The sequence below is a fragment of the Doryrhamphus excisus genome, chromosome 8 (genome assembly GCF_030265055.1).
Source record: "Doryrhamphus excisus isolate RoL2022-K1 chromosome 8, RoL_Dexc_1.0, whole genome shotgun sequence".
NCBI classification, from domain to species: Eukaryota; Metazoa; Chordata; class Actinopteri; order Syngnathiformes; family Syngnathidae; genus Doryrhamphus; species Doryrhamphus excisus.
Window position 1 is genome coordinate 426539 of NC_080473.1, and position 26365 is coordinate 452903.

Consider the following 26365-nt stretch of genomic DNA (forward strand, 5'->3'; position numbering starts at 1 on the left):
AATGTTTAGCTTTGGTGGAAGACGTGGTGATGAGAAGGAAAAACAAGTCACCTGACTTGCTGGACCAAAGCATATAATACAATCCCGTGTTGGCGTTGTTGCTGCAGACTCACACTGCAGGCAAACAGGAAGTTGTCATTATCATAAAGTGGAAAGAAACACACAGACGACGAAGACAATAATATCAAGTATAATGAAACTCACGCCATACATTTGTAGCTACATTACAAGATTAGACGAGGACATGTTAGAAATGCCTGTGAAAACATTGATGCTATGCTAACCAAACCTAACATTTTCAATGCTGAGCAGCAAGAACGACATTTTAGCTCCCTCTGGTGGCCATGAGGATAATTGTATTTTAAAGGGAACCTAAATCTAGTTAGAATGTCTGGAAGTGAGCTCAGAAAGAAGTTTAGGATGGCTCTGAAAGCTCTGTTTTAGAGGGTTTTTTTCCTAACACCGGGGTGTTTTTCTAACTGACCGTGTGGCTAACATGCTAACCACTCGGGGGCGGCAGGTAGTCGTAGTCTGGTAGTCGTCTTCCAACCTGAAGGTTTTAGGTTCTTTCCTCTGTCCTCCTGAACACGTCCAAGTATCCTTGGCCAAGATATTGAACCCCCAGTTGCTCCTGGTGTTCAATGTGTCATGAGTAAGAAATATGCTAATAGTGTATGTGCTGTCCTCACAACACGTATCTGTATGCTGCTAGACAGCTAGCGAACCAATGAAGAAAACTCCGCACACAAGGCTTGCTTTTCTTGCTTTATGAAGCTTTCTTGTAAAAATAAATGGTAACTGAAACATACAGAAAGAATAAAATAAAATTCCAATACTGCTCATGTTGCAGGCTAAACACACATCAGCTAACAGTTAGCTAACACACGTACACCCACTGCAAATGCAAACTAGCAGTAGCATGAAGCTAGCGAATTTGGCAAAACAAGTACAAGTTTTGAAATAGAAAATGCATTTATGTAAGTGCTTTATACACCAATATACTTACAAAGACGATAATTTCCCAAGAAACAATCGTTTAGAGCAACTTTCAGTGTGTTTATGAGGTTTCCCGTTTTGTTTCTGCCTTGAGGCCAGCCAGCTTTTCACCGAGAGAAAACGACAAAGCTTGTCTATATGCGAGAGCATTCACTCTCTAGTGGCCCAAAACGATACTTTTTAAAGAAGATGTCTCACTCTGTAAACTTTTTAACTTTAGCGTTTTTAACAATATTTATTACAACTTTTAGCTATTTATTACTTTCGTTTTAACTAACTTATGAAACGTATGAATTATTAATGTCTTCGACCCAAAAACATGACCGTGTAAAAGCGCTTTGAGTGCCTTAGAGGTGGAAAAGAGTGAAGCGTGAAAGAGCATTTGCCATTTAGGCTAATACGCAATCCATCCTGCCAGCACGTGCGGCCGAGATGACGCCATTTCCGCTTTCTAAATGCACTTAGAGGGACCATGACTTAGAATATGTTGATGTGCATGGCAGGCACAGACACAGGTAATGTAATCAGTGCGGCACCTTCCGTGTGATTCCAGGCACGTACCTTGTACCCCCCCCCAACCCCACCCCCACAGGCTCAGCTGGCGCACAAGTACACGGTGGGGCTAAGGGGGGGCTGGGGGATCCACAGTGGAAATGAAAGGTTGATATTTAGCAAAGCCACAGGTGTACTGTACATATGCTAACTGTATATATTTTATTGTATCTCAGCTGATAATATCAATGGTTAAATGACTGCTAATTACATTTCCCTTTCACTGTTTTATTCGTAGCTTTTCTGCTTAAATTCTATTCTTACAATTTCCAATCAAAAGACAGCAAATGGCCCCCCGGCCACACTTTGGACAACCTTCCAGGTTGTGATAATGTAACAGCAACACAAGCACACAATCTATGGCTCCAACGGTAGCAGGCTTTGCTACACATCCTAAATTGACTTTCCTCAGCACTGGGCTAACCTAGCATCCCGTAATGTTAGCGCTTTAGCATCATGTAGCAAGGTTAGTGTTGCTGATGCTGGGAGTGTGGCAAATCCTGCAATGGCGCCATCAAACAACACTTTCTATTTACATTACCATCAAAAAAATGATAGACAACGCTTATTACCGCCAGGTTTATTTGCCACACAAATTCAAAATCAAATTCTTATCAAACAGCATTGTACAAATCACAACAAAGCGCTGAGGTTGTACTCCTATAGGAAAGCTTAGCATACATCAGTCATTCTAGATCAGGGGTCTCAAACTCAATTTACCTGGGGGCCACTGGAGCTAGGGTCTGGGCAAAGCTGGGTCGCATCAGGTTTTCCAAAAAAAAACAAAACACATTTATTAAAAACAGAAAAATATACAAACTTTTTCAGTGCTTTGGTTCCGATTTTCTACAAGAAAAGCTCTGATAAAACATTCCACTGTTCTCAAATATCTTCATTTTTATTTTTCTGCACAAAATAAGATGAAAAATAAATAAACAAATCAAGAATAAAGAAAATCAATCAATCAGTAATAAATAAATATAATAATAATAAAATAGCAAATAATAAAAACTTAAGAAACCACATATAGTTGGTGGGTAGACAAATGATTTTTTCAGATTAAAATGAACAAAGCATTATTAGAGCCCTGTAGACATGACAAAACACGACTATAGTCACATTTATACTCTTTTTATTTACAACATATTGCGCAACTGCAGGGTCTTGAGACACATGCTAACTCGCAAACTAGAGAGCTAGCGACCTAAACGGTAGCCTTCAAGTTATTTCCTTTAAACTTAAATAGCCAAAAACTTACCACTTCCACACGGATAGGGAGGATAACTATTAACAGTTATTTAACCTTTAACATGAACATGAATCAAACGTAATCATTTTTTCTGGGTACATGATACCATACAGCATCCATATCAAACTTGCGCGGGCCGCACTAACATTAAACTTTCATATCAAGGCGGGGGCCTCAAACTAGTGTCCTGCGGGCCACATTTGGCCCACGGGCCGCATGTTTGAGACCCTTGTTCTAGGATAATAAACAAACACATCACCCCCAAAGAGGGCGTATTATTGTAAAAACACAGTAAACATGTATATCTTTGTCTTCCTTTAGAGCTCCCTGCCATCATTCATCAGCTTTACTTGGGAGTACTCAGACTCAGCTAAACACAAATAGCGTAGTAGCAAACAGAGGATGTTTACAGTCATTATAGCCAAAATGTCAGCCATGTGTCAATAGCTTTGGAGGAGTAAAGAAGGGAGAAACATTTGCAGATTGAAATAGAGAACTTTTAGAAGAACATAAGCCGTAAGACGTGGAGATGATGATTGATGGCCTTCAAAACACAGAATGCTAAGTGTAAATGACTTTCAAACCAAATGCGTATTGTAAAGGTGTTCCTTCATAGCAGCCATCAGTGAAATGATCACTGCATTTTCCTATTTTAGAAAAAAAAAACAATCTTGCAATATGACTGGGATACTGTGAACATCCAGCAGCAACACAACATTTTGGCCTGACTATTATTTGTATGAAAAATCTACCATCTGCCTGGAGAAGACTTTGTTTCTTCTCTAGCTGAGAGGTGTCACCTGCATGACGTCATGTTTTTACAAATTTACCGTTGGCTGTCAAAAATGGAACAATGTAGAAGATTATTCCAAACAATATTTATTCAAAGTCGATGAATCATGTCAGGGAGCCTTTAATAGATGTATGACGCCCACTAATGTAATAAAGCGTTATAAAAATGCGCCGCTTTGAATGTAATAATGCTGCAAATGTATGAGCTTTCCCAGCCAGGTACCAGCCTGCTCCAAACGTAACACCCTTCCCCACCAATGTAATAACTATTAAGTTTGCAGAGATTTATTATGAAAATGTTCTTTCATTGTCGTCAGCGCTTCCCACAAACGTAATAAGACAGTGAGTCATGGAGCTTGTGTTGTTTAGACCCACTAATAGCCCACCATTGACCGTGGGCGTGAAAGCCAGCTGCTGACTCCCCCCCCCCCCCCCAATCCCAGAAGCAGGATTGTCATTTTCTGTGGCAAGGGGACGTGAATGAATAAACCTTTACATTCTCAACACTACCACCTTATTCACTGTCTTCTTATATCCATGTGTTAGCTTTGGAGCAGGCAGCGGCTGTCATGTTGGTGGAAAATGTCATACGTTTACAGCAGGGGTCTCAAACTCAATTTACCTGGGGGCCACTGGAGCTAGGGTCTGGGCAAGGCTGGGCCGCATCAGGTTTTCCAAAAAAAACCCAACGCATTTATTAAAAACAGAAAAATATACAAACTTTTTCAGTGCTTTGGTTCCGATTTTCTACAATAAAAGCTCTGATAAAACATTCCACTGTTCTCAAATATCTTCATTTTTATTTTTCTACACAAAATAAGATGAAAAATAAATAAACAAATCAAGAATAAAGAAAATCAATCAATCAGTAATAAATAAATATAATAATAAAACAGCAAATAATAAAAAGTTAAGAAAGCACATATAGTTGGTGGGTAGACAAATGATTTTTTTCATATTAAAATGAACAAAGCATTATTAGAGCCCTGTAGACATGACAAAACACGACTATAGTCACATTTATACTCTTTTTATTTACAACATATTGCGCAACTGCAGGGTCTTGTGACACATGCTAACTCGCAAACTAGAGAGCTAGCGACCTAAACGGTAGCCTTCAAGTTATTTCCTTTAGACTTAAATAGCCAAAAACTTACCACTTCCACACGGATAGGGAGGATAACTATTAACAGTTATTTAACCTTTAACATGAACATGAATCAAACGTAATCATTTTTTCTGGGTACATGATACCATACAGCATCCATATCAAACTTGCGCGGGCCGCACTAACATTAAACTTTCATATCAAGGCGGGGGCCTCAAACTAGTGTCCTGCGGGCCACATTTGGCCCACGCGCCGCATGTTTGAGACCCCTGGTTTACAGGATTATGACTGTGAAAGCTGCTGATGTTTGTAGTTTATTAGTTGTGTGGCCACGATTCCACTGGAGCCATGTTCTTTGCATTGTTGAAACATGGAATATTCTCCCAGCAGCACATGGAAACCAACCTATCAGTCATCATCATCATCATCACCCTTTCATGCTTTCAATGGGAAGTAAATATGATCAATATACAGTAGACACATAGAAGATGTAGGAAGGAAACAAACAAACAATCAATGGACGTTCTTGGCCATGACATTCATTCATTCATTCATTCATTCATACCGCTTATCCTCACGAGGGTCACGGGGGTGCTGGAGCCTATCCCAGCTGTCTTCGGGCGAGAGGCGGGGTACACCCTGGACTGGTGGCCAGCCAATCACAGGGCACATATAGACAAATGGATGGGTGGATATATGGATGGATGGATGGATGGATGGGTGGATGGGTGGATATATGGATGGATGGATGGATGGGTGGATGGGTGGATATATGGATGGATGGATGGATGGGTGGGTGCCCTATGGTATTTTTATTCAATACTGCATCTCCAAAATAAAAAAGAGGGTGTCCATGTAGGAGGAAAGCTGAAAAGGAAGTAGCCCAAATTGAAACGTTAGCATGAAGGTTGCAGTTTATGGATGTTTGCGGCCACGAGGATGACATATGACATGCGTGGCCAAACACATTTCTGTATTTGTAGAAAACGCCGCCCCCTTACGATGTTGCAAACGTCCGTCTTCTTCCTCCCGTTCACACGCCTGTTAGGCTCTGGTCAAGCGTAGCCGTGTGCTCCGTGGCGCTCATCTGCCTTTGGTGGGCGTGGCGGCGGAGGCGGGTCCTCTCGGGGTGACGGTGCAGCAGGAAGAGGCGTTTGGCGGCGGCGCGGTACTTGCGTGACATCAGGTTGTAGACCACCGGGTTGATGGAGGCGCTCAGGTAGCAGAGCACCATGGAGGCCACGTTGAAGTTCTGGCTCAGCAAGGCCGTGTCGTAGTCGTCCACCTGGGCGAAGAGGTTACGTCCGATGTGGTAGGGCAGCCAGCAGATGATGAAGGCCAGCACGACCACCACTAGGGGAGCACACACACAGGAACAACGCCCATATTTGGTATCATGACCATCATTCCAACATTGGTTCTGTTGTTTATTTTCTCATGCACTCCTAAATGATTCATTCATTCATTTTCTACTGCTTTTCCTCACGAGGGTCGCGGGGTGCCTACAGGCGAGAGGCGGGGTACACCCTGGACTGGTGGCCAGCCAATCCCAGGGCACATATAGACAAACAACCATTCACACTCACATTCATACCTATGGACAATTTGGAGTGGCTAATTAACCTAGCATGTTTTTGGAATGTGGGAGGAAACCGGAGTACCCGGAGAAAACCCACGCATGCACGGGGAGAACATGCAAACTCCACACAGAGATGGCCGAGTGTGGAATTGAACCCTGGTCTCCTAGCTGTGAGGTCTGCGCACTAACCACACGACCGCCGTGCAACCAAACCTGATTCACTGAAATCCAATTTTTATAATAAAATGCAAAAAGTGATGTTAAATAATGCTCAAAGTGTACCTAATGTATTGACCAGTGATTCCATGTCATGTGACATTGCATACATCAGTATCATCAACGATGCTAGGTGGCTAACCACCCTGATTTGCTTGTGCCGACGGAGGAGCTGAGGTGCGTGGCTGTGCTTCAAAGGCTGATGAAGGATCACATGACCGCCGCCAACCTCCATGCTAACTGCAATTAGCAGCTGATGAATGGAGGCCTGCCACCACAACCCAATTAGGGCCGGGACAAATGCGGATGCAGACGGCGGCCCTCGCTCGTGTCCCCTGTTCTGACATCTGGATGCAAATAATAATAATAATAATAATAAATAATATAATAATAATCTCTGCCAGTCCTTCAAAGGAAGACCAAGACAGGAAGTCGTAGTCACCGTTAAGCAGATCTTTAGTGTTTGGGACTCACCCAGGATCTTGACGGTCTGCCTGTGCGAGCGTTGGCGGGCCAAGGCGCACGGGCCCCGCACGTCGCTCTCGCTCTTCCACAGCTTGCAGCCGATGGAGCCGTAGAGGAAGACGAGGCAGAGCATGGGGCAGAAGAAGTAGGCGGTGGACACCCACAGCATGATGTGCAGCCGGCCCGAGCCGATGGCGTCGCCCGTGTGCTTGCACTGGCCGGCGCGAGTGTCGTTGTCGTACTCCACGCCCACAAGGAAGAGCGTGGGCGCCGCAGACGCTAGGGCGAAGCCCCACAGGGCGGCGATGATGTACTGCACCCGGCGCTTGGTCACCAGCGCCTTGGCCCTGAGCGGGAAGCCGATGGCCAGGTAGCGCTCCACTCCGAGCGCCGTGATGTGCAAGATGGTGGCCGACGTGCAGCCCTCGAAGACGTAGTGGTAGAGCAAGCACACGGCCTCGCCGAACAGCCACGGCACGTACTTCCACAAGCGGTAGAGGTCAAAGGGCAGGCACAGGAAGATGAGCAGGTCGGACACGGCCATGCTGGACAGGTACAGGTTGGTGGTGGTCTTCATGTCCTTGAAGTGCTGGATGATGAGGATGGTCATGGTGTTGCCCGTCACGCCCACGATGAAGATGACTATGCAGATGACGGTGACGAGGATGAGGGTGGAGGTGGGGAACAGCGAGCCCTCGTAGTGGTGGTCCCACACCACGGGCGACTCCGGGGCCTCGGCCGCCCCTAACTCCACCTGGGGTCTGGTCCACGGCATGGCCGCTTCTGATGGGAAACCGCAGGAACCGTAGAAATACTCAATCTCAGGCAAAACCAAGACGAATACTACCTCATAGCGTACCAGACAGATTAGGGACGACTGCGGCCTCAACAGCAGCAAATAGAAATAGAATAGTTTTGCAATAAAAAGTAAAGTCACATCCATATGGACACGTTAATCTCAAAAAAACATAGCATCATCAAAATATACAAAAACAGCACCTTAGCTTTTTGCTCTTTTTATCCTTATTTAAAAATAAGGAAAAAATGCTGTGATTATAAAAAAAAAAAACAAAAATACTACCCAAAACAGCAGGCTATTTTTCTGCAATTTTTAAGCCAAGAAAGAAATTATGATGTGATTAAAAAAAACCCAAACTATAAAAAAAATATATTCCATATATAGTTATATTAAACAATTTATCATCAATTTAAACATAATTTTTATTTAACTACTGCATAAAAATGGTGATGAATTTAAGAAAAATGCTACCTGAAAGAGTTGCATTTTTTTAATTGATCCTTATGTTCAAAACAATTACATATTTAAAAAAAAAATGGAAAACTATGATCCAAAACTGTAGGATTTTGTTTTGCATAGGCAGAAATTTTGTCTTTATTTGATGAACTATTGCATAAAAATGATTAAAAACAGTACAAACTGAAAAATGCTACCCAAAACAGCAGTAAATATTAATTTGTGTTACACTTTTGTAATCAAATGGAATAAGAAATAAATATAAAAATATTACGGCAGCAATTTTTGGGCATTGACAGAGAATGTATTCATCGGTATTAGATGAACTATAGACTATATAGTATACAGAAAGTTGAAATTGATACCCAAAACAGCAGCACAAAGCTGATGCTAAGTAGTTTACATGTACAGACAGTATAATAATAGCGGTATGTCCAAATTACAAATACAATCGTTTAACACATCACACTGAGTCATAATCATGTCTGCTATGAAGAAATATGAACTTACCTGAACGACTAAAGTCTCAACCTGCTGCTGAGAGCTGAAGAGCAGAGAGCACCTCCTCCTCCTCTTCTTCTTCTTCTTCTTCTTCTTCTTCTTCAGGGAGGTTGTGTGCATCTAATCGCCAAACCACGATAATGGGAGGAGGTTAAGATGCGCAGGAGGGAGGGGACACCAGCCCCCCCCCCCAGTGGAAATAACACATGATCCAGGCAGTACGCTAAGTGAGCTTCTGCTGTAGTCGATGTCAGTGAAAAGAAAGCAAATTAAAAAGAGGAAAAAAGATAGATCAAATGATGAAATTAATTTCTATTTTTAAGCAAATAAAATGGAGTAAAAACCATGAAGAAATGTCAAACCTGAATGCTTTTTTAAATAAAATTTTAATTAAATGGAATACTTGCGGGCTACACGGCGGTCGAGTGGTTAGCACGCAGGCAACACCTAGTTCAATTCCACCCTCGGCCATCTCTGTGTGGAATGTGTGGGTTTTCTGTGGGTACTCCTGGCTTCCTCCCACATTCCAAAAACATGCTAGGTTAATTGGCTAATTGACTCCAAATTGTCCATAGGTATGTACTATGTGAGTGTGAATGGTTGTTTGACTATATGTGCCCTGTGATTGGCTGGTGACCAGTCCAGTGTGTACCCCGCCTCTTGCCCGAAGACGGCTGGGATAGGCTCCCGCATGCCTGTGACCCTCATGAGGATAAGTGGTAGAAAACTTGCAGGTTGTAACTATTATTTTGCATGTATACTTTATTAGTGTGTGAATGTTGTGAATTTTCATACCTGCATAGTCCATGCATGTGGACTCATTTATGGTCACACTGTGAACGAGGGACTTGTTTTGTTCCACAAAGCTCTGGTCTTGATGTTGAGGTAAGTACACTCAGTGCCGGATGCGGACTCAACGTATGTGGTTTCGACTACAGCAGTCATCAGTGACTAGGACAGGAGACTAATCACGTACTAGGCTAGCAGACCACCAGGAAAATGAAGACTAGTTTCAAAGGAGTCAGACTTGGTGAAAGACAAGAAAGCGGAATTAAGAATAATAAATCTTTTATTGTGCATGGATTTGTTGTAGATATGATGGCTATACATATAGACTTTTAAATACATTTCTATGACCATACATTTCTCCAGAAGGAAGATTGGAAAGTGATATGTCTGCTAGGTATGTCTAGTATAACAAATTGTCATTTTGGAATGTAAAGGTGTATGAGGTAACTGCAAAGATTAAAATGACATTAAAATGGTTTTCCTCCATTTTTGTGCATATTTGACTCATATGTCTTCTTTTGGTGAATCTCCTCCAGCAGCCAAGCGGGTCATCAAGATGTTGCGACGGCACAATCGCTATCAAAAATAGGAATCCTTCCAAAAGAGCAAATCACGTTTTGCAAGATACCTAGAGGTCTTTTTCTTTTTGAGAGCAACAAATGCCCCCCATCCCATCCTGTAGTGGATAATTATCACATGGACAATTTGGGTTTGACAGGAAGTACGTGACATCGCACAATAAACGTGTCTGCTTGAGGACTGACGGTGATCACGGTGTATTCTTTCAACATCTACTACTACACCCGATAGAAAAAATATATTATATATACTTCACACGTAACCCTGACCAACCAAGCCAAATCAAATCAAACTAACGCAGCTACTTTCTGATGATTTAGCCACATGAAGAAATAAAGGTAGCAAAAAAAGAACAGGAAATAAAACACCTTCTAGTGTTGTAACACTAAAAAAAAAACATGAAATTAAGAATGTGGTTCTTCTCTCCACTCAAGGCCTCTGAAACAAGCCATACTAATTTGCCTCTTTTTCCTCTTTTGCTCCGTTGTTTCAGCGGCGCGCGACTTTTAAAACGGGCAAAAAAACCCAAACAAAGAAGGGAGGAGAGTAGGAAGGAAGGAGGGAAGGAAGGAAGAAAGGAAGGTCTGTGCAGTGCGTTCCATAAAAGGCATGGCCACACGCATCAGTCAGCGTTTGCGTACACGAAGGTGCAAATGAGAGGAAGGAGGAGGTCAAAGGTCGTTTGTACCAAGGCAGAAACAACAGAAAGGAGAGCAGTTGACTGTTGGTTTGCTTTCTTCATGCTTTTTGTCCTCCTCCTGTTTGATGCCGTAGAAAAATAGAGCAACATTTCTCCAGTTTTTGCATCCAAACGTTCCCAACATGAAAAAGGTTTGGAAAGTGCCGAGCCAGCGTTTTCTTTTTTTTTTTCACCGCCTTAAAAATCCAGCAGGGTTACTTATTTATTTATTTTTCTTAAAAGTCCCTTCATGTGGTCCCATTTTGTTTTGTGTCCCCGCCCCCCCCCCAATCCCATCCTTCACTGGGACTGGGGGTCCCGGGATGAGCCGACCGCACGTCAACATCCTGTCACGTTTTTTTTTTTTTTGTGGTGAATAACAAACATCAATATTTCTTCTATGCACATATATACTGTGTGACCATGTGACCCGGATCCCCCACCCACCCCACCCTCCTGGGTAGGAAGCTGTCCCAGGCGCCAAATCACTTAATCAGCCCTCCCTCTTCCTAAGCCCCGCCCCCGAGACCTGTGCCGACGGGAAAACAAAGAGCAGGAAAAAGAATAAAGCTTTAAGAACCGTGCAGCGGGGGGTGGGGAAGGGAAGGGTGGGGGCAGGGGGGGGCTCACTTGATGACAAAGTACTGAATGATGAATGCGATGAGGATGGCGATGACGGAGAAGACCATGAGGAGGAGGAAGGCGCACTGCTCGTCCGTCAGGCTCCGTCCGGCCCGGCTTGTCTCGGCCCGGGAGGAGGAAGATGAGGCCGTCGCCGAGCCGCCCGGGGCCGCGTCGGGTCGCTGCAGGGGGAGGGTCACCGTGGGGCTGTAGGGCCCGCTCAGCTCGGGGGCGTCCTGGCACTGGCGGATGGCGCACACCCGGAAGCGGTAGTCGCTGTTGGCGTGCAGGTGCGGCACCGTGAAGGACGCGGCGGAGCCTTTGTAGGCCTGAGCAAACACCACAACAAGCCGTCATTTCCCAGAAGCCGCTGTTTTTGGGCGCCACACACGTCTCTTGGATGGCGCCCGACTCATTCAATCCGCAGCTAAACATCACTTCTCAATAAAAAAAAGGCTTTTTATGAAAAGCATAACTTTCACTCTGACACAAACGTCCAAAGATACATTTTCTATGCTGCTTATCACAGGTCATGGGTATGTCATGGGTATGCTGGAGCCTATCCCGGGCAGTATACACCCTGGACTGGTGGCCAGCCAATCACATATAGACAAACAACCATTCACACTCACATTCATACCTATGGACCAGGGGTGCTCATTAAGTCGATCGCGAGCTACCGGTCGATCGCGGAGGTGGTACTGGTCGATCGCTGGTCGATCGCGGCGTGACATTAAAAAAATATCATCCCAGCATCAATGCCGTCACTTGATTGATATACAGGGCAGCCATTCAGATGACAACTGAATGTTGCCCTTCGGGCGACCAATCAAATCAAACAACGTCTCTAAGTGCAGCAGAACTTACGATGTCAGCCTATCATCCATCCCCGTTACTTGATTGACATACAGGACAACCAGTCAGATGACAACTGAATTTTGACCTTTAGGTCACCGCTCATGCGTAAACAACGATGCAAAGTGCTAAGCTAGTCGGCGAATTGCGAGATTTTAAGCCCTCGCTAAAGTTTATGGTCACTAAAATGAGTGAAGGAGCTGGACCAAGTAAAAAGGCAAAAACTGGACCAAGTAAAAAGGCAAAAAACATATCACTTCCATACGGAATGGGAGGTGGACTTTTTTTTTCACAATGTCTTTTTCGAAGTGCGTTTGCCTCATATGCCATTCTACCATCGCAGTACCAAAGAAGGGAAATGTGGAGTAATGTGGAGGTAATTACAAAAAATGTTAATAGTTAATTATGTGTGTTTTGCAATATTGGCTCATTTGGTTATGTAAGGTACATCAACATACATTGTACGTACAAATAATCCTCAATACATTTGAAAATAAATAGATGTTTTGCATTTTTGTAGTGGGTAGATCATTTTGACTCGGTCATTTTAAAAGTAGCTCGCATGCTGAAAAAGTGTGAGCACCCCTGCTATGGACAATTTGGAGTGGCCAATTAACCTAGCATGTTTTTGGAATGTGGGAGGAAACCGGAGTACCCGGAGAAATCATTCAAACTCCACATAGAAATCCGACTCACATCTTCTCGATCTCCTGACAATGTGGCCACCATGCTAACCACTCAACCACTCGTGCTACAAAAAGATGTATAAATACGTCTTTGGGATTGAATACGTTCAAATCGCCCTTTGAAAGCCATCACCTTCACTTCCCTTCACTGAGCTTTCCCCCTTCATGTTGTCCTGGTGGAGAACTCGCCACAGGAAATAAACACGCTTGATCTCTGCTGATGTGTACGCTGAAGCAAAGCAAACAAGGACGGATGGCTGACATGTCAGTTCCCTGATCTGATATCCTGATATCCGATGAGGAGACGCTAGCACGCGCACCACGCTGACCCTGACACACACAGGATGAATGACACCTGCAACGCCCGTACGAGCTCTCGGGGGATGAATGTCAGGGTGGGCTGCGGGTGACGTGCGATGTTGAGTACAGGAGGCCAGAATCGGTACCTGCTTGAACTCAGAGTTGCCCATCATGGACTGCAAGGCGTAGATGATGGGGTCTCCCTTCATGGGCGCCAGCGTCTCCCAGGTGACCTCGCAGGAGTTGTCATCCAAACGTTCCACCTTTGGAGCTGCAGGGGCGATAGGGAAGCATGGGGTGATGTGTTCATGACTGAAATATTATAAGCAGATATACCTCACCGCCTCGCATTTTCAAAAATATATGAAATCATGCTGGTTTGTGGTTGAATCACACACTAGCCATACCGTTTACCGTTTACATGGACCCAAATATTCCAATTCCATTCGGGTTATTTGCTTAAACAGAAAGAATGTAAGCTTTGTATACACCTCATTCCGAAAAAAAGTGCCAATTCAAATGAATATATAATCGGATTCATATAATCGTGGAATATTCCTTTCCCCAATCCGATTGAGGTATCTTGTACCCGCTCAATCGGAAAGTTGTCAGACTGCGTTCTTCTTCTTCTTCTGTTGTTTATTGGCGGTTGGCAAGCAGCTCTCGTGTGCATTAGCGCCATCTGTGGAACACAATCTAAACCCTTCTATACGCCATTCACAAGTCCACTTTTATTAAAAAAGAAAATACATATCTATATAAAACATGTGCCCAGCTTCATTATAAAATATTAGCAAGATTGATCTTTTCCTGTTCCTGGGTGCGTTCTTTCAGCGAATGGTGAGATATGACGTAACACGCAGCTCGAGACGTTCTTCGATTTAAAAAAAAAATGGAGGTGAGCAATCGGTACTGGACTGCTAAGGAAAGTTTGTTTTTGATTCAAACTAAATTTCAAGACTGGACGAAGGAAAAACTGGCAATAAGGAGTTATTCCAACAACTGGAGGAAGTCGGTATCACGTGATGTTGGTGTTTACGCTTTACTGGGCATGCCCCATTGACTATTCTGGTTGATTATAGCGGCGCATGTAGACACGCGATTGGAATATTCCTTTCCATGGATACCATTGCTTCCGGAAAGGTCATTCGGAAAGATTCCATTGGGAAAGAGAAAAACTCCTCATGTAAACGTGGCTAATGAAGCTTTTTCAAGCATAAAAATGCTTACATGAAAGCAATCGATAAAAAGCATTGACATTGGCTGATAGCAACAGCTTCAGGTATTCTCACACGGTGTCAATGGCAATGTGGGGGGAGGAGGAAAAGAAAGCATACCTTTGAGAGGGGCAGGAGGAGAGCGAGGGGTGGTGAAGGTGTAAACAGAGGAGAAGGGTCCTTCGCCCGCCTCATTAAAGGCCTGGATGCGGAACGCGTAAGAGGTAGACTCAATAAGCCTCTGGACTTTGTGGGTGTGGCAGGTTCCTTTGTACAAGGATAAAAATCTGCAATGAGAAGATTTGGGATTCAAGACCAACCATGACGACACCGAGTGCAAAAACCTCCAATGAGAGTCTCCTTGCATGACATATTCAGCATTGTCTAGTGTGAGATATTCATTCAGCATTACTGAGGTTTAGCTGGCGGTGGTACAACGGCACTGTGTAGTATTACAGTATAATGCACTGCTAGTCCAAACATAAACAGACACTCATCCCTCGCCACTTCACACAAACAAAAATATATCAACTTATTCTGACTGTGGCCTATTAGTCACAAAATATGCATATTTTAGGACATTTTACACATATTTCCTAAATTGAGCATTTTCTAATATAATAGATCAAGAAAATTAAATAGCAACATAAGAAGCATTTAAAGATGTTGTGATATATGTAGTATTCTACACTGGTCACTAGGTGGCAGTAATGCTAATGTTTCTGATAGTGGGGTGCAGTGAACTATGAGGGGTTGAGTATAAGAGCAACGTGGTTGGATTTGTTGTACTCTGCATGCAGAGCAGTTTGACTCTTGAATACGCTTCTATGCTTCACTGCTCTCCATCTTGCTGCTTTCACTTTGCAGTTCAGTCTGTACAGTAAAGGTGTGTACATATTAGCGCTTCCTCTGCAGTATTTCAATGGGGGTATGACAGAAAATAATTGAGAACCAGTGTTGTAATGTTGAGTGAGACACACAAGCACCAGTTGTGATCAACGGAACAACAGGCTGTTATGTCCTATTTTCTTATGATGTCTACTATATTGGGTAATAGGAGTGTAAAGGTGACTACTGGCGTGTTACTTCACGTCTTAGTGCAGGGGTCGGGAACCTTTTTGGCTAAGAGAGCCATGAAGGCCAGATATTTTAAAATGTGTATCTGTGAGAGCCATATACATTTTTTTAAACATTGAATGCAATAAAATGTGTGCATTTTTATGTAAGACCAACAGTTTTAGATATAATGGGCTCTAATTACGTAGACCAGGCACACTACCCCACACCAAGGGGGTGTGGCCAGCACACTTTCGTGAGCAGCGCAGTGTCTAATAATAAATCAAATACTTGCTGCCATTAATGCAACTTCTGCTGCTGCATGGTTTTGCACCGTACTCCGTATATTTCATTCTTTTGGCCATCTTTGCCAGAAGGCTTGGTTCTGCAGCTTTAGCTAGGTGACTATTTGACTAAAGGAGGAAAGTTTACATTTACATGTTGACATCTTAATGACCGAGGTAGACTACCGCATTACCCAGTAATAATCGAGTTTTGGTGTTTGACCTTGAAAATATCATCAGGAAAGATAGATATGGTCGGCCGTATTGCATTAGAAAATGGATGGACGGATTAAAATGCATAAGAAAGTTGTTGATTTTTAATATTTTTAACAGTGATTTCTGTGATGTTTACTTTAAAATGTTAGCAAAAATACATTTTTATTGTGGTAAGAAATGCTTGAGAGCCAGATACAGTCATCAAAAGAGCCCTACCTGGCTCCCGAACCATAGGTTCCCTACCTCTGTCTTAGAGGGCTCTAATAACATTAAAAAGCGTATTTAGAAGGTCCTAACCAGTTTCTATCAAAAAATAAATAAATAAGAAATCCTCCTTGGGAAAATCCACTGACCAGAGTCAGATTTGGAAACAATTCCCTGCCATAAACGACTGTCATGATGTGTAAGAAAATGAGAAGATGCAGATAAACCAACAACGTAATTTGAGGTACGGACCTGCCACTCTTGTCCTCCATCTGCAGCTGATACTGGAGGGCGTCGGAGGTGGCGGCTTTGGCTGGGCCGTCGCCCCATTTGAGCCTGAGGGTCTGGTGGCTGAAGGCGGTGCACTCCAGGCGCGGCGGCTGGGGGGGCAGAGGCTTGGTCTTCAGCTTAAAGGTGTGACTAAAGGGGCCCGCTCCTAAGCTGTTCAGGGCCTGGATTCGGATCCTGGAAAGGACGATTCGTGTCGTCAGCCAGGATGGGACAGTGCCATGCGCGGCGGCAGCACCCACCTGTAGCTGGTGTCAGGCTGCAGGTGCTGGATGATGTGTTGGCTGACGCGGCCGACCAGGATGGGCTGGCGTTCTCCGAGGTCGATCAGATAGGACGTGATTTCGGAACCGTGGTCGCAGGGGGGGTCCCAGCAAATCCCCACGCAGGTGGATGGCGAGTACAGAGGCTCCGGCCTGGCACAATCACCCTCTTCATCTTCCTTGTCGTCATCCTCTGCGTCATCTGGCGTTTGGCGCTCCATCAGCTCGGACTCCCTCATAGCGGAGATGCTGCTGACGGCTGCAGGCACAGAGCAGGGTGTCTGGCACAAGAGTGCCTCGCTGAAGGGCCCCACACCCGCCACATTCACGGCCTGCACCCAGGGAGACCAGAGTCAGCAGGGAGCAATGACTACACTTGTCCACAAGATGGCAGTCTTATAACGCTTTCAGAATCGAGTTGCCTACTGTCCATCTAAACCAGGGGTCCCCAAACTTTTTCCAGTGAGGGCCACATGACTTTTCTTTCCTCTGAAGGGGGCCAGGGTCAGGGTCGTATGTTTGTTTATGTTCTATGACTGGGGCAAAGTGTGGTTGTAGTCACGTCACAATAGGTTACCATTTCCAGTTCTATGACAGAAAAATGACCATGCTTTATTTTTCAGGGGGCCGGGACAAATGTGGAAGTGGGCCGTGTCCGGCCCCCGGGCCTTAGTTTGGGGACCACTGATCTAAACCACCCTTTCCATGTCTGATAAGCACCCAGTACTCACGTCACAACATCTCACTGTAATATTCACAATCTAAATATATCTTTAACCAATCCAGCACATATCTGACGTTACCCAGTGAGTCCATTTGGTGCTCTCACCTGTACCCTGCAGAAGTAGTTGGTTGCAGGGAGTAGACCTTTCATTTCGTAGCTTAGGGCGGGCCCGCTGTAGCCCACCTGCATGCTGCCCTCAGCGGCACCCCACTCCAGACGGAACTCGCTCACTGGCGCTCCATTGCAGGGCGGGGCCTGAGAGAGGGTAATTAGAGTCATGCTATCCTCGTTTGTGTACCTCAATGGCTTTACAGACCATCTCTGACTTCTAAACACATCCAAATCTTAATGGCTTTCCCATGCTGAGCGATACGAGTGTCACAAGATCTTTTCGTTCAGAAAAAAAAATGTCACGTGGGAACTTGGCCTGGGATGATTAATTCAATTAATAAATTAATCACACAAGAAACACAAATGAAGAGGATAATCAATATATTGCCATGTTATGTGTGTCTGTGTCCGGCAGAGTTCACTCTGGGCATTGCTTTCAGCACTTTGGCGCTTTTGGTCCATAGAACAACGGCATGAACGGGGTGAGCCCCTCTGTCAGTCTGCCCGCATACACACAGTGCAGTAGGCTGTAACATAGTTGAAAATAATTGATTGTAATAGTAAATTGTCATATATTGTATGTTTTTGCTTTGTACTTTTCTTATAAGAAAAGACCCCATCTGGCGTATTGTCTGGTCTTGTGAAGTGTGAGTGTCTTGTGAGATCCCCAATGAGCTATTTTCTCTAACCCTACATTCATCACCTGGTAATAGGTGGTAAAAGGACCGTCAGACTGCCTTGTCATTACAAGCCTGTCCAGTAGAGGGCAATGTTATCTATATATTCAAAGCACTTCAGCATTGCTTGACTAAGCCACGCAATTTCAAAGCACTACAGTTTTAATCTGTTTACACTTGCATCTCGACTCCACATTGTACCACACTTTGCTGTGGCAGTGTCATTTGTGTGAAGACTAGTTTGTGTTCTGTTGACACATAAATGACGCAACTGGCACGCAATCTGTGACGAAGATGGCGCACATTGACATGAAATGACCAAGCTCTTGCACGACTTATTTACACCTTATTAAGTAGTGTTTACGTCTAGTGAATGACTAGTGTAGTAGAGTACACGTGACGTGCATTGCTCCCACACCTCCACTTCCTGTGTTCGTGGAGAGAGACCTCCAATTTAGTTTTTTGCAGTATTCATTCCACTGATGAGTGCTATGAAGGAACACCTTTACAAGAAGCATTTGGCTCGGTACACGATTAACGCATTTTGAAAAAAAAAAAAAAAAAGACAGAAAGGGCATGTTGTGTTTACATACTGTCTTATAAACACTATTCCACGATAGCGACAAGGCTGTAAAGCATTATACATCGTTTCACAGACTTATATATGTTTACTGTGGGGGTTGGGACAGTGGCTGCAACGACAATTAAATAGAAATCAGTCTATAAAGAGCCCTTTATGTTCATTAAGAAGGCAATTTTAAACAATTATTGAAGGATAAGCAACTCCAGAGTCATCTACACTGAGAACTACCATTCTCATCATCTCCATGCCTTAGTGTGTTACTTCACGTCTTAGAGCAGGGGTCGGGAACCTTTTTGGCTACAAGAGCCATGAAGGCCAGATATTTTAAAATGTGTATCTGTGAGAGCCATATACATTTTTTTAAACATTGAATGCAATAAAATGTGTGCATTTTATTTAAGACCAACAGTTTTAGATATAATGGGCTCTAATTACGTAGACCAGGCACACTACCCCACGCCAAGGGGGTGTGGCCAGCACACTTTCGTGAGCAGCGCAGTGTCTAATAATAAATCAAATACTTGCTGCCATTAATACAACTTCTGCTGCTGCATGGTTTTGCACCGTACTCAGTATATTTCATTCTTTTGGCTATCTTTGCCAGAAGGCTTGGTTCTGCAGCTTTAGCTAGGTGACTATTTGACTAAAGGAGGAAAGTTTACATTTACATGTTGACATCTCAATGACCGAGGTAGACTACCGCATTACCCAGTAATAATCGAGTTTTGGTGTTTGACCTGGAAAATATCATCAGGAAAGATAGATATGGTCGGCCGTATTGCAGTAGAAAATAGATGGACGGATTAAAATGCATAAGAAAGTTGTTGATTTTGAATATTATTTTTAACAGTCATTTCTGTGATGTTTACTTTAAAATGTTAGCAAAAATACATTTTTATTGGGGTAAGAAATGCTTGAGAGCCAGATACAGTCATCAAAAGAGCCCTACCTGGCTCCCGAGCCATAGGTTCCCTACCTCTGCCTTAAGGCTTACATCCATGTTCTAAAAGTTCTCCATTTCATCTCCAAGTGTTTCTCCCTTTTTTTCTCCTCCAAAGCTATTGACACATGGCTGACATCTTGGCTATAATGACTGTAAACATCCTCTGTCTCGTACACTGCTAGGTTTGTTTAGCTGAATCACAGGACTCTCATGGCGTTACTTCCAGAAATGGGACTGAACAGCGAGAGCTTGCTCGCCACGGCTGGCACCATGAACTATAAATGTCATTTGTGTAAATTGACCACTGGCTTTGAAACATTGATCAAAGTAGAACATCATTTATTATTATTATTATTATAACATATTGAAGCAAAGTTGATCAATCATGTCACGGACGTGAATACCAAACAAAGGACAAAGTAAGAAGCCAAAAAATGACCGCTTCCACACAGAACGGGAGAACTTGTGAGAACTTGTGCCTCATCAATGTTCTGTGTCATTACTGATGCCTCCTGACCAGAATACTACATATGACTTGTCTTTCAATGACTTTTGGCTAATAATAAGCCATTGTCAACCACAAAACAGCAATCATTAATGAGTTAATTTATGAAAAGCCACTATTTAGATGAATAAATCTCACCTCCCAGCTGACCACAACACAGCTGGGTGATCTGCACGTGGTGGAAGGGACCTTGCACTGTTCCGGGGCCCCGGGTCCGGTGGTAACCTCATAGCGCTCCGAGAAAGGCCCAAACTGCCAAGACAATCGAGGAGACAAGAGGAGTAAACGCAACATTCAGACAATCGTGAAGACTATTCAGGTGAGAGATGAAGAAGGGCAATTTGCAGAGCTTTCTCACCCCCGCTTTATTTCCCGCCTTGAGCCGGAATCCGTAGGTCCTCCCGGGCATCAAGCCTCCTACGAAGCAGTCTAGCTCTGGACCCTGGTAAACCTCCCGGCTCTCCTCTGGCAGCGGCCCACTCAGTTCCACACTGTAGCATGAAACCGGGCTGCCGCCGTCCACCTGAGGCGGGCCTGGGAAATCCATGTTACAAATCAATTTGGTGAGGTGCATGAGGCAGCATTTTTTGCCCATCATCCACAATCCTTATGTGAGCAGGGATGTAATGATGACCGAGGCGGTGTAAGACAAGGTGGCGGTAGTGCATCTTCTCTCTCATAGAAATAGGCTCCACAGCCAGCAGCACGTGAAAAGGCATCTCACCGTGTAGCGCACACATTGAAAGGACATTTTAACACATGCATGTATGTGCCAACACGTGCACACACACAGTTCAGTTCCAAATGGGAACTAGTAACAGCGTTATAAATCTACAACACTTTTACCACACGTATCTGCCTCGGCTCCTGGGGAAGTTGAATAAAACTGTAAGCGTGGTCGTTTGGAGCAACTATGACAATAATTCCTGGCTGAGAACTGTGTTTGGGACATGTTTACAATGCAGTGTTTCTGGACTCTGCTCACCATCATGGTAGCCAAATCCGTGTAGGGCAGGGGTGCTCATTAAGTCGATCGCGAGCTACCGGTCGATCGCGGAGGTGGTACTGGTCGATCGCTGGTCGATCGCGGCGTGACATTAAAAAAATATCATCCCAGCATCAATGCCGTCACTTGATTGATATACAGGGCAGCCATTCAGATGACAACTGAATGTTGCCCTTCGGGCGACCAATCAAATCAAACAACGTCTCTAAGTGCAGCAGAACTTACCATGTCAGCCTATCATCCATCCCCGTTACTTGATTGACATACAGGACAACCAGTCAGATGACAACTGAATTTTGACCTTTAGGTCACCGCTCATGCGTAAACAACGATGCAAAGTGCTAAGCTAGTCAGCGAATTGCGAGATTTTAAGCCCTCGCTAAAGTTTATGGTCACTAAAATGAGTGAAGGAGCTGGACCAAGTAAAAAGGCAAAAACTGGACCAAGTAAAAAGGCAAAAAACATATCACTTCCATACGGATATGGAATATTATACGGATATTATGATACGGATATTATCCATGACTGATAAACATTTGGAAGTGTGCTTGAGGCTGGCTATCAGCAGCTACTGTCCGGACTATGCATCCCTGGCTGGTTCAATTCAGTGCAAGTCATCAAAGTAAACTCAGGTAATTACAAAAAATGTTAATAGTTAATTATGTGTGTTTTGCAATATTGGCTCATTTGGTTATGTAAGGTACATCAACATACATTGTACGTACAAATAATCCTCAATACATTTGAAAATAAATAGATGTTTTGCATTTTTGTAGTGGGTAGATCATTTTGACTCGGTCATTTTAAAAGTAGCTCGCATGCTGAAAAAGTGTGAGCACCCCTGGTGTAGGGAGTAACATGGAAGTGGAGTTGGCAATCGTGTTTTAGTCTAGTGTCCTTGGTTGTTTTCATAAAAAACTGGTTTCCACTCGGCTTCTTTTTTCTGCTCCACTGGGATAACTACACACCAGCAGGTTTGTTTCCCTGCCGTCTTCTGGTTGTGCACATGCGCAGTAACATGGAATAGTCCATTGCATGAGAATGGAGGGAGAGCAGTCTGAACGCTTATGAAAGATTACACACTTTGTGTACTTTGAAGTGTGTGAATTGAGACAAACAGCTTTATCTACTGCATGTACATACTACTGTGTATGAGATGTTTGGGAGAAACTGCCCGTGTTTGCCTCATGCTACGCCCGTCCCCGGGTTGATGTCACATGTAAGGATGGGCAAAATTCTACCCTTTAACATTTCACAATAAAGTGCACAACAATGCATATGCCAGTCTGCAAGGAATGACTCACCCCAGCGCAGCTGCACTTCCCGAGCTTTGGGCTTGCCCACCAATCGGGGGGGTTGGCACGGCCCAGGGGGAACCGGTGGAGTCTGGACTTGCAGGGTCTCCGACACCTTGCAAAGAAAAATGATTGTCACCCAAGCACGTCACGCAAAGCCAACAGTAGAATAAACACGCACCCCCTGTGGAGTGTTATGTGACCTTGCGCTGGCTGGTGCCTTCATGTTTCCTTCCCACGCCACTCATGAATAAATGCATGCACTAACGGCTGACGGAGAACTTAAAGATGAGCACCCCAAAAGGGTTCATCAATTAGCAAGACTTTCTTTCATAACAATAGACTTACATTTTTTTTTTTTGCCCATCATCCACAATCCTTTAGTGCAGGGGTCTCAAACACGCAGGACACTAGTTTGAGGCCCCCGCCTTGATATGAAAGTTTAATGTTAGTGCGGCCCGCGCAAGTTTGATATGGATGCTGTATGGTATCATGTACCCAGAAAAAATTATTACGTTTGATTCATGTTCATGTTAAAGGTTAAATAACTGTTAATAGTTATCCTCCCTATCCGTGTGGAAGTGGTAAGTTTTTGGCTTTTTAAGTTTAAAGGAAATAACTTGAAGGCTACCGTTTAGGTCGCTAGCTCTCTAGTTTGCGAGTTAGCATGTGTCTCAAGACCCTGCAGTTGCGCAATATGTTGTAAATAAAAAGAGTATAAATGTGACTATAGTCGTGTTTTGTCATGTCTACAGGGCTCTAATAATGCTTTGTTCATTTTAATCTGAAAAAATCATTTGTCTACCCACCAACTATATGTGCTTTCTTAACTTTTTATTATTTGCCGTTTTATTATTATTATTATATTTATTTATTACTGATTGATTGATTTTCATTATTCTTGATTTGTTTATTTTGCATCTTATTTTGTGCAGAAAAATAAAAATTAAGATATTTGAGAACAGTGGAATGTTTTATCAGAGCTTTTATTGTAGAAAATCAGAACCAAAGCACTGAAAAAGTTTGTATATTTTTCTGTTTTTAATAAATGCAGTTTTCTTGGGGGGGGGGGGGGGGGGGGGGGGGCTAGCTCCAGTGGCCTCCAGGTAAATTGAGTTTGAGACCCCTGCTTTAGTGAGACATGAACACACACTTCTCTCTTTTCTGTTAGATATAAAGATAGAAAAACCAGGGTAGTCAAATGATTACAACTTTTAATCAGATTAATTAATCATGATTAATGACTAATGTGTCTGTAACTGACATGGTGGGGTGATATATACTGTATTTGTACGGATGTAGTAACAGCACAAGTCAAGTGGAGATGAGGTGGTGATGCACATGTCTGAACATCTACTGACCCAACACCAACACATAATTCATTACCTGTCTCTTTTACCCGTTTTTATATCGTCAGAAGGCACGGAAAAGAGAAAGATGTGTGCTCATGTCTCACATCAGGACTGTGGATGATGGGCAACATTCCAGAAAAAGTCAGCAATTCCACCTTTGAACCCTCTTCCTCGCTGCATATGAAATCACATTACCAGGCAGTAAACGCACACACACCCCGAGAGGGGCAGTGTGTGTGTGTGTGTGTGTGTGTGTTGGTTCTGAATGACTCACCGGGCTCTGCCCCCCCTCACTCATGCAGTACACTCTGGTCTGGTAGCAGTAGCCGGGCTTCAGGCCGTCACACGTATACTCCATAGATGGGCCCGAATACACCAGCTCCCACGACAACCCTACCAAGTGCAAACATTATCAATACAAAACATGGCTGTATGAGTGTGTGTGTGTGTGTGTGTGTGTGTGTGCGTGCATGTGTATAGTCGCTAGGGGTGTCACAAGATTCCCAACAAGATTCTTGCACTAGAGTTAGCCCTTCTGTCAGTCATGAAGTCTCTTTGTCCTAGTAGAAATTATATTAGTACATTGCAGTATTTCTCTTTTAATTGTACTTTTCTTAAAAGTAATGTTAAACCCGGTCTGGTCTCGCTTCGTGAACTGAGTGTCTGGTGACACCCCTAGTTGGCGCTGATGATGAGTAAAGTGTTTGCCGCTTACCACTTAAACCCTCAGACAGCTCAACAACATACTTGGTCACTTGTGCTCCTCCGCTCTCTTTTGGGGGCTCTACATTTGAAGAGTGTCAACGGAGCCATGTTAGTGGTGAAAGAAGGACCAATGGGCTTGAAGCATTTGAAAGTCTACACACCCCAGCCCAGCCTGAAGCTGGTTGGCAGCACTTTTCCCTTAACCACGGGCCTGGAGGGATAGCTGGGTCTGTCTGGGTTGGTGATGAACTCCACCACCGGGCTGGGGTTACTCTTACCCTCTGAGTTGTAAGCCGCCACCTGGACAAAGGACACAAGGACAGGAAGTGAAGCTCTCTTGTAAATTGGGAGTGGTTTTCAGAAGACACGTGACACTGTGATGAGATGTAGTATTGTACACTGGTCACTAGGTGCTAGTGATGTCACTGTAATGTTGGCTGAGACACACAAGCACCAGACTTCATCATGGAACAATGGGATTTACTGACGCTTTGAATCATCTGGCACAATGATCCCTAACATGGGTAGTCGCCCCCAACGACACTTCCTGTCCATCCTCCACTCAGCTCTCCTTGCACTGGAACACGTTCACAGCAACACACATTTATGTCTTACTTTCTCTTATTATGTCTGCTGCTGTAATAGAATGCCAAGGTTGAGTGTAGGGGTGTTATTTCTTGTCTAAAGGACTCTATTGTTAAGCATATTAGAAGGTGGCAAATAGGTTTCTGTGTTTACCTAAAGATTCCATTTATAACAAAGGAATGCTACTTTGCAGTGGTTCACTTATCACAGTCAGGTTTGGAAGCAATCAACCGCCTTAAACGAAGGATTACTGGAGACACAACGTGTGAACGTGTGATGGAGGAAGCCGAAGACATCAAGAAGCTGGACAAATATTGAAGATATGAATCCACAAAAGCCTCAAGTCATTCAGGGGCTATGCACAGGGAGACACTTTCAGGTATTTTATGGTTTCTGCCTCTCATCCACACGGGAAAGGCCTTCTGGGTGCCCTGAAGCACTATTTCTGAGTGGGAAAATCTTTCTTCTTCTATGGTCGGGTGGGTGTGTCACATGGTTCCTCTGCATGTCTGTTTAGATTGCCACTCGTAGGCGTGCCTTGTGTATTACATCCTGTTCACCCAGTGGTCAGTGCGACTATTTACTATGCCTATTTACTAAACAGTACAGATGCTAACATTTTTCAACTGGCCAAAAAAAAGCCAAACAAAAAAAACAAGATGGTTTCCACTTGTACAGGGCCTCAGTCTCTTTGCTACGCGCTTATTGAGTGCACTACTTGCTAGCCGTGTGTGCTGTGCTCCACGATAGAATACTTTCTTAGAGCCTGATGTGTATAAAATACCATCTGACGGCCACTTCAGCCCACTTCCATCTTCTGACATGAAAAAGTCAGTGACAAATAAATCCAAAGCAGTGCAATGTATGCTGGTGTGATTAGAACACCTCATTGTGCCCCAAATGCATTCAAACTTGCACTTTGACCCCCACAAAACTGGTTAAAAGAACAGAGTGTGTTCCACACACAATGTTACTAAAAGTCAATAAAGGAAATGGGTATGCAAATGAGCTGACATCTGCACAGACACAATGTCAACTTCACACTATTTATTATTTATAACTTTTGCGGTCAGTATTCAAACAGTAACGAGTGTGAGTCATTGACTGTCATTTCTATTCAAGTGCATTT

General features: G+C 43.8%; 2 protein-coding genes across 6 annotated transcripts in view; both read right to left on the minus strand.

Annotated features, from left to right (window-relative positions):
• Window positions 1-5534: 5534 nt before the first annotated feature.
• mlnr (motilin receptor) lies at window positions 5535-9614 on the minus strand. The gene is made up of 3 exons (XM_058079104.1): window positions 8723-9614; window positions 6967-7740; window positions 5535-6050 (listed from the first exon to the last, which is right to left on the minus strand). The coding sequence occupies exons 2-3, from the start codon at window positions 7730-7732 to the stop codon at window positions 5731-5733; spliced, it is 1086 nt and encodes a 361-aa protein (XP_057935087.1). The 5' UTR covers window positions 7733-7740; window positions 8723-9614; the 3' UTR covers window positions 5535-5730.
• A 150-nt stretch (window positions 9615-9764) lies between these two features.
• fndc3a (fibronectin type III domain containing 3A) overlaps window positions 9765-26365 on the minus strand; it is a 60187-nt gene continuing 43586 nt past the window's right edge. For all 5 annotated transcript variants that reach the window (XM_058079096.1, XM_058079097.1, XM_058079094.1 and 2 more), the window contains 12 exons: window positions 24813-24951; window positions 24662-24730; window positions 24221-24339; window positions 22604-22709; window positions 20652-20827; window positions 20432-20545; window positions 17580-17729; window positions 16730-17082; window positions 16452-16664; window positions 14560-14726; window positions 13369-13493; window positions 9765-11710 (listed from right to left, as the gene is read on the minus strand). In XM_058079096.1, the coding sequence (XP_057935079.1) occupies window positions 11387-11710; window positions 13369-13493; window positions 14560-14726; window positions 16452-16664; window positions 16730-17082; window positions 17580-17729; window positions 20432-20545; window positions 20652-20827; window positions 22604-22709; window positions 24221-24339; window positions 24662-24730; window positions 24813-24951 (2055 nt within the window). In that variant the 3' untranslated portion in view covers window positions 9765-11386. The remainder of the gene's footprint in view (window positions 11711-13368; window positions 13494-14559; window positions 14727-16451; window positions 16665-16729; window positions 17083-17579; window positions 17730-20431; window positions 20546-20651; window positions 20828-22603; window positions 22710-24220; window positions 24340-24661; window positions 24731-24812; window positions 24952-26365) is intronic.